The 9,262-nt window shown below is 42.8% G+C and overlaps 1 protein-coding gene across 1 annotated transcript in view; it reads left to right on the plus strand.

Annotated features, from left to right (window-relative positions):
- DISC1 (DISC1 scaffold protein) overlaps positions 1 to 3,928 on the plus strand; it is a 295,665-nt gene extending 291,737 nt beyond the window's left edge. The window contains 2 exon segments of the mRNA XM_060096696.1: positions 3,589 to 3,762; positions 3,764 to 3,928. Coding sequence (XP_059952679.1) covers positions 3,589 to 3,762; positions 3,764 to 3,928 — 339 coding nt within the window.
- Positions 3,929 to 9,262: the final 5,334 nt, after the last annotated feature.

Below are 9,262 nucleotides of genomic sequence, written 5' to 3' on the forward strand. Positions count from 1 at the left end.
AGCTTTGATTTCTATTTGTTTTAACCTTAAGATAAGGATTGAATCATTTGATTCCATCGAAGAGTGTTTTACATTCCTTGGTTCCATGTTCTGATTCTATGCTTTTTTGTCTCTTTTAAGTGTATTCTCAGTCATATATATTTTCCCATTAACACTGTATTTTCTTCCTTCATGTATGACTTGTGCTTTCACTGCTGTCAATCATTTTTCTCCAGATGTTCTTTTTCTTCATGTCTCATTTAGTTCATGCGTGACTATGGTGTTACTCATTGCCCATTGTCTTAACTTCCATGTAATTTGTCTACTCCATAATTCTACATCTTTGAATGATAATGTTACTACTTTTAGGATCAGTAAAATATATATGTATATGTGATTTTTATGTATTTGCTGTTTTCTCATCATCACTGCTATGGTCAGTTCTGAACAAACCTTCATGTATGCTTCACATGCCTTCTTGTGTAATTGTGTCCATTTGTCTGCAAAATTGTATGTTGTTGTCACTAGAATTCTTTTGTACATACATTTATTTGTAGCTTATTAGACTTCTTCAATATTTACGGTAGTTATGGGTAGTTCCAATCAGCACTGTTTTCTTCTGATGTAGTTGACCATTTGGGATATAAACTTTAGGGCATTCTGGAGTTGATATAGTGAATGTTAAATCACATATCTGGGTTAAATGGTTATTCTTGGACTCCAATTACAATATTATATAACTCATGGCCTCTAAGAACTTTTTAAATATCACCACACCTGGGGATTTTGTTGTTTTTGCTGGGCATTCATTGTAGTTTTTGTAGTAACTCTGCAGTTTAATCTGAATATCTATCTTAATTGTTTTTCCTATGCAAAATTCTTTTTAGTGTGCCTTCTAAGACTTTCACCATTAGATGGGAAAATATTACTTTTACATTTGGTTACTTTTAAATTCTGAGCTCACTTTTTGCTGCTTATTTATTTATTATATTTTTATTGAGATATAACTGACATATAACACTGTGTAAGTTAAGGTGTACATTGTGTGGATTTGATACATTTATATATTGCAATTGATGACCACTGTAGCTTTAGCTAACACCTCTGTCACGACACATACTTATCATTTCTTTTTTGTGGTGAGAACATTAGGTTTGACATAAATACACTACCATGTGGAAAATAGATAGCTAGTAGGAACCTGCTGTATAGCACAGGGAGCTCAGCTTGGTGCTCTGTGATGACCTAGTTGGGTTGGATGGTGAGGGGGAAGGAGGTCCAAGAGGGAGGGGGTATGTGTATGCGTATGGCTGATTCACTTCACTGTGTGGCAGAAACTAACAACACTGTAAAGCAATTATACTCCAATTAAAAAAAAATCTAGTCTCTTAGCATTTTTTAAGTATGTAATTCAGTATTGTTGACTATAATCACTGTACTGTGCATTAGATCTCCAGAATTTATTCATCTTCTAACTGCAAGTTCGTACTCTTAACATCCTTTCTCCAACTCCCCTACCCCCAGGCCCTGGCAACCACCGTTCTACTCTCTGTTTCTACAAGTTCAGTTTTTTTTAGATTCCACATATAAGTGACATCATACAATATTTGTCTTTCTCTGTCTGGCTTATGTCACCAAGCATAGTGCTGCTTTTTGCCTTTGCCTTTATTCTAAGATTCTCTCTTTTCTTTCCTTATTTTCTTGACATTGTTTATTCTTTTCTTTTAAAAATCCATGGCCCTCTAGATGCCAGGCATTACCCTGAGGCCCTGCCCACGGGGAGTTTACAGTCACTTGTGAGAAACTAACGCATGTCAGAATCTGCGCTGGTGGAAGCACTGTTTGGGGCCTTGAAGGAACCACTGGGGTTCAGGCACGGATGGAGGGGGGGCACAGGCAGGACGACTCACGTGACGGAAGGCAGTGGGATGAGTTCCAGGTGGCACAGGTTTGGTGGTACATAAGAGAGCAGAGGGCACCGAATGAAGTATGGGCCTAGTGCCAGGTTGTGGGAGGGCAGGATTCCGACTCTGCTCTGCAGTGGCTTTTCTAAATTGAAATATAGTTAATTTACAATGTTGTGTTAGTTTCAGGTGTACAGCAAAGTGATTCAGATATATATATATATATAATATATACACATACATGTATTCTTTTTCAGATTCTTTTCCATTATAGGTTATTATAAGACATTGAATATATTTCCCTGTGCTATACAGTAGGTCCTTGTTGTGTATCTATTTTATACATAGTAGTGTGTATATGTTAATCCCACACTCCTAATTTATCTCCCCCTCCCTTTCCCCTTTGATAACCAGAAGTCTGTTTTCTATGTCTGTGAGTCTGTTTCTGTTTTGTAAATAAGTTCATTTGTGTCATTTCTTTAGATTCCACACATAAGTGATATCATATGATATTTGTCTTTCTCTATCTGACTTACTTCACTTCGTGTGATCGTCTCTAGGTCCATCCATGCTGCTGCAAAGAGCATTATTTCGTTCTTTTTTATGGCTGAGTAAGGTTCCATCGTATGTATGTACCACATCTTCTTTATCCATTCCTCTGTGGATGGACATTTAGGTTGCTTCCATGTCTTGGCTATTGTGAATAGTGCTGCTATGAACATTGGGGTGTGTGTTTCTTTTCAAATTAGAGTTTTCTCCGGATATATGTCCAGGAATGGGATTGCTGGATCATACAGTAACTCTATTTTTAGTTTTTAAAGGAACCTCTATACTGTTCTCCATGTGGTGGTTTTGTACAGGAAAGTGACATAAAGAGGGCTCTCTGCTGGTTCATGTGTAGAATACAAGTATGAAGGGGAAACATCTGAGAAGGAGGGAACTCCCAGACTTGGCTATTCATTCATGGAACAAATGAATGCCATGTGCCTACCATGTGTCTGACACTGTGCCAGGAGCTCTGGACCCAGCAGCAAGCAAGACATCATTGTCTGGGCTCTTACGGGGCTTGACATTCATTGTCCCTGCTTTGATGGGGCTTACGCTCTGGTGAGGGAGAGGGAAAATCAATACCTATGCTGGCAGTGGCAGCAGCTGTACATAAAATACACACCTCGTGGCATTTAAAGTCTCCTCAATATTCTAGCTTTCAGGGACTGTGACCAACATGCGAACAACGTCCAGTGCCCTATTAGATTCCTGTACCCCTAGAGGAACATCTCTTTGTTCTCACAGGTCAGCTCAGTTGCTCTTGTGACTTGCCCAGTCCCTCTTTGGTTAGGATTCCTATTGTAGTGTGAGTTTGCCCATGGATGCAGCTTGAAGACCCAGGCTTCCCCTTTGATAAATCCACTTTAGGGGTTGATGTACTGGAAATAGGTCTTTGAAATGACCGGATGAGGGAGGTCAACTGTGGAGCTATGTAGACACAGCTTATCATTCCGTAATAACCTGAAATTGTCATTCTCAAGAATGACCTCCAGGGAAGACAAAGGTTCTGGCATGATTCTAATGGGGTTTGCAGGAGCTGGTGCAGCTCTGTAGGGGAGTCTTCCCTTTGTGGACCATTGGATAAATCACAGATGTGTTCACAGCCCTGAAAAAATCAATAGTTTATGAGTGATCTTTTTTCTTTTTCTCTGGCCAGGAATCTTACGTCCTTTCGGCAGAACTTGGAGAAAAATGTGAAGCCATTGGCAAGAAATTATTATACTTAGAAGATCAACTTCACACTGCGATCCATAGTCACGATGAAGATCTCATTCATATCCTTTTTTCCCTGCAGACTAAGCACCTGTTAGGTTATTTTGTAAAAGAAAGTCTTAAAAAATTATACTGTTTCCCCATGCCTCAGCAGATGCAAACAAATAGATACTCCTGGTATTTAGAGTTCAACACACCTCAGATCCCTGAGATTATTCAGTGTGCGATGTTTCTCTCTAGTTTTTGGTAAGTCAGCATTTTTGATGATTAAACCTGAGTGCTAAAAATTAGCAGTGAAGTTCAGACATGCACACAATGAGGCCAAAGAAAAATGTAGTTTCAGGGGTTGTGAAGCTGGGTTTGTGGGGCTCAGATGGTTGTGGGTCTGACTGTCTCAGTTTTCCAGGGGCGTTCTGAATATTGAGAAACCCAAATCCATCTTTGGTTTTCTTTGCCATACAATTCTGCCATATAATGGGCAGGAGAGTGTCAGAACTAACAGGACTTTGGATCACTCCTTTGTACAAGATTCAGTACATTTCCTGTCACATCTTCAAATAACCTTTATCAAAACCAGTTACCAGTGAGCAAGATGGCACAAGAATCTACTGGCTTAGGTGTGCATCCCGGTGAAGCACGGAATCACATGTAGATATGTGCTGCGTTCAGTTTGTCCCTGGTTGGTTCCTTCGAGGGCAGATGGGTGGGTGCAAGACGGATGAAGGCATATATAGCCCCATTCTGTATTTTTTGGTTACTTAATCATAAGCTGACACTTCTCTAGATGAAAGTACGTCATTCATCCTTTCTGTTCAGTAGTGTGACTTTTATTAGATGTATTTGTGAGAAATGTAGCTATTTTGGACTTTGCTTCTCATTGCTGTCTTACTTTTCAGAATTCTAGTTCTTGCCATGCTTTATCGGGAGTCTGTGTGTGTGTGTGAATGTATGCGTATGTTTAAGGAGCTTTGAATGGTCAAGGATTAATCTTAATCACAAGTATTCAGATCCACAGTTTAATGACAGATTCAATGTTGCGTTTCCTTCCTCCTTACAAACTTAAATCTTTTGCCTTGCTTGTTAAACTTAGCAGGAGATTTTTTCAACTTAATCAGTGATTATTCTCACATGGCTCAAGGTGGATTTTTAAAAGCAGACATTCTGTTTTGCGTAACTCCCTGCCCCTTACAAACTGGTGTTTAAGCTCTTATTAAAAAGTTGGCCAAAGAAACAGTAGAAGCATTTTTGTTCTGCACTTTTGTTTATTCCACGTTCATGGATCACGCAGAATTGAGCAGCTGTAAGGTGGCACGGCCTCCAGCAGATGGGCAAGTCACCGGCTGTGAGTACCTGGGAGCAGAACCCTGCAGAGGGTCAGTGCATACAGAGGGATTCCTGGCTGCAGTCCAGCAGGTGGGCTTGTTCCTCAGTGGGAAATCCCTCCAGCTTGTGGTGGGCTCAGGTAGCAGTTCTGAGAGCTGCAGTCAGGGTCTGTGTTAGTCTCTTGTTTAGAAATTTTCCAGAAGGTTACTTTGATTCTAGGGAATGGGGTTTTCTCCTGAACAGGGTTGGGTGGTAGGGAAGAGGCTGAGAAGAGACAGAGCTGTGTATAAATAAGATGCTTTTAGCTCAGGGAGATCAGCTCGGTGCTTTGTGACCACCTAAGGGGTGGGATAGGGAGGGTGGGAGGGAGGGAGACGCAAGAGGGAAGAGCTATGGGGACATATGTGTATGTATAATGGATTCACTTTGTTATAAAGCAGAAACTAACACACCATTGTAAAGCAATTATACTCCAATAAAGATGTTAAAAAAAAAAAAAAGATGCTTTTAGTTTTCCCACAGCCAATCCAAGCCAGATTCAGGAGCGGTGGGAATCACAGGGAGTGGATAAAGCCTCTTGAAGCATCTGTAAAGTCAGATAATAACGTGTACCTCTAAGGTTTTCATGTGGGCTAAATGAGGTTATATGCAGAAAATATGTTTAATATAGTTCTTATACATGGCAAAGTGCTTGGTTTTAGGTAGAAAACCATTCTCAGTGTCTGTCACAAGCTCAAACATCCCGTTTGTAGATGAGATTTCAAGGTAGGTTGATTCAATCATTTTGTAATAAATTCTTGAAAGAATTGATTGGTAGCTACACAGTGACTTATATGAAAAGTCATTTAATTTTAATAAAACTGCTGTAGACAGATAGGGATTATTCTTCGTACTTGATAGTTGAGAAAACTGAGGCTTAGAAATTACGTGGCTGGTCCAAGGTCATTTCTGATGAGAGGCAGAAGCATCCAACCAGCAGCCCCATGGTCCTTCACGGCCAATCAGGAGGCAGCTATGCCTATAAGTAGCTGGACAGGCCTGTTCTGTGGAACATACAGTTCCTATAAAAATATTAAGCTATAACAAACGTTGTTCAGTGAAGTTATGTTTATTGAGAATTTTGCTGAACCTTCCTGAGATAAGTGAGGACATAGAGGGGACATGTCAAACCAGGGTTGGAAAGCACTGGTTTAGGTACTGAAACCACTCCCCCGCCAAAAAAAATCTCTACACCACAAAATGGATTTCGACCCAGACTTTCCTCTGAAACCGTGGCTTCGTTCTGTGTCACTGACTGACAGTAAATACATAGAAGGTATCTTTGAATTCTAACAAAGCAGCACTTAGTTTCAAGTGGAACTCGGTGCCCTAAGTTAGAAAGACATATTTACAAGGCTCTGCGGAGGCTTCTTACACAAACCAAAGCCCTTGTTTCAAATGAGAACTTATCTAGAGATTCCAAGAGGCTGCTGAAATCCTCTGGCCAAACTCCGACTGGTTTGTGTTTCCATTCTTGATCAAAGAGGCGAAGCTGAATGCAGTTGAAAGAAACAGCTTGCCGTCAGCAACAGGAAAGAATTTCCCAGCAAGTGTAATATTTTTGTTTGATTCCATTAAGGACTCTGCCAGAGCCTCCTGTTCAAAAGCTGCGGAGTGAACGTGATTCATGTGCGTCCACATCAGTGTCCGTGTCCAAAAGATTCAAGCCTTGGACACTCCAGATGTTTATTCTCCGTGTGGAAGGCACGGAGCTTTGCAGAAACCGTTTCGTGTGAGAAGGCCCTGGTAGTGTGGCATCAGCAGAGGGTGGGCCAGTCACCAGCAGTGGGGTTGAGTTTCCCAACAGATCCTCTGGGTATCCTGACTTAACATCAAGGCCATGGGCAACTGGCTGGGAGTCTCTCGCTTTTATGAAGAAGACACTGGATTGACAGATCGGAGGAGGGGGAGAAGACAGGCCGTGTCTCTTCATCATCCTGACAGGCTCACTAAATTACATGTAGCCAGATAACACCCCCAGCCCGTCAGCCACCTGGGGGCGAGCATCTGAGAAGAATCTGTACCATTAATTGGAAGAGCTGGCGTCGCAGAGGTGACTCACGCCTGGTGTCTGAGGCGAGGATGGGAGGTGTGACTTCACTGCCACTCAAGCCGGGATTTTCAGGGGCATTAGTCTGACTCTCTAGTATAATTTCACAGTCATCTGGGATCCTAATTAGCAGTTGGGTGTTGAAAAACATTTTGAGTGTATGGAATCGTTCCTCCCTGTTTATAATGCTTTAACTGAAAACCATCTAGGTTAAGTGGATTTTTTAGCAGGGAGTTTTTCCTTTCTCTTTCAACTTCTACAACATACTTTCAAAAGGAAAGAAGGACACCTAGGATCAGGACGCTGGGCATCTTTCGGAGCCCCCAGGGCAGCCCTGCTCGCCTCTGAGTCGTAGATAAGACAGGGACAGACTTATTCTGTTTGTGGTTCTATTTGCATTCATGTCCAGGAAACTCTCCTGGAATTCCGTTCTTTCTGTTTATTTGGAACACGTGGTGCCTAATCGATTAGTTTTGGTGGTGCTTGATGGCGTGCAAGTACTCTAAATACATCCAGGCACTTGCACAAACACCACAGCCCCTTAGGAGCCCTTGCTTGGTTCAGCTTTCAAATGCGCAGCTGTAACAGACAAAGGGAAGGGGAGTTTGAGGGGCTTTGCTCTGCTTCCTTCGAAATGCTTTCTGCTTCTAGGGCTAAAGAGCTGCAAGAGGGATTGTGACCATGATGAAGCTCCACAGTTTCACAGATGAGAAAACTGAGACCCTAAGAGGCTGCTGTTTGAACACTGTGTACCCTGGGCTGATATGCATATGGTGGCCAGTGCTCTCTTCCCTTGGGCTCCCACCAAAGGGAGTGGGATGGGAAGGGCAGGACTTGGAGCCTCACAGTGGGGAGAGGAGGGAACCTAGGAGAGGGTGTGGACACCGGGCTTGTGCTGCTGGCTTAGCCCTAGGTGGGCGCCACAGGGAGGGCCCCTGTGCAAACATCACATCCATTGAAGCAGGTCGCGTGTGGGCGGGGCTTTCCTCTTTGCTCTTCAACGACTGTGTCCCTCACCTTTGGCTTTGGGAATGAAAGAAAGAAAATTCCCAGGACTGTGGCCGTCGGAGCTGCAGAGGAATCACTGCTGATATGAAGAAATAATTTAGCAAATGAGTAGCTGTTTCAAAGGACATACTGTTGTTTCTTTTGGAAGCAAAGTAGTTCAGGGCAGATGAACTGAAGACCTACTTTTGACCCAGCTACTAAAATGATCGCTTGGCATCTCAGCTGGCAGTAAAGCACTCAGTTGTTTCTATATATAAACAAAAGACCCCTTTGAGAGAATCTGAGGATCTTTGCACATGGCTGCCCTAAAAGACTAACCACTGTCTAACCACTGCAAGACATCTGGGAAACATGCCTTGCTGTCTTATTCTTTGCTCATTGCAAACACGGTGTGCACAATTTTACTATCAAGAGTATGATCTTGGGCCTCCCTGGTGGCGCAGTGGTTGAGAGTCCGCCTGCCGATGCAGGGGACATGGGTTCGTGCCCCGGTCCGGGAAGATCCCACATGCCGCAGAGCAGCTGGGCCCGTGAGCCATGGCCGCTGAGCCTGTGCATCCGGAGCCTGTGCTCCGCAACGGGAGAGGCCACAGCAGTGAGAGGCCCGTGTACCGCAAAAAAAAAAAAAAAAAAAAAGATTGTGGTTAGATGTATCCAGTGCATTAGTTTATCTTTCTATAAATCAGTGAGAAAATGTTGCAAAAATGTTTATAAAGATATCTTTTTCAGTATAACCTTCAACTGCACATCTGCAGCTTGGACCTCTCTCTGAACCTCAGACTCACGTCTGCTTCCTCCTCAGCATCTCCACTTGGCTGACAGATAGGCTTTTCCAACTTCACGTGTCCAAACTCCAGTTCCTCCCCACTCCCACCCCCCAAAACCCTGACTCATTCCCAGTCTTCTCCTTCTTGATCAATTGCAAGTCTATTTTTCCAGTTCGTTGCTTAGATAAAAAATCTGGGAGTCATTCTTGCTGCCTTTTCCTTCCTTCACATCTCACCTCCAGTCCGCCACATATGCCGTTGGCTCCATCTTCAATACATCCAGAATCTGAGCATCTCTCACCACCTCCACTGCCACCGCCCGGGACCAAGCCATAAACTTTTATGGCCTGAATTATTGCAAAATCCTCCTCTTATCTCCAGGCTTCTGCCCTCGCATCCTTTAATCTACTAACGATTAAAGCAGCCAGGGA

This window comes from Mesoplodon densirostris, chromosome 1 (genome assembly GCF_025265405.1).
Source record: "Mesoplodon densirostris isolate mMesDen1 chromosome 1, mMesDen1 primary haplotype, whole genome shotgun sequence".
In the NCBI taxonomy this organism is placed as follows: Eukaryota; Metazoa; Chordata; class Mammalia; order Artiodactyla; family Ziphiidae; genus Mesoplodon; species Mesoplodon densirostris.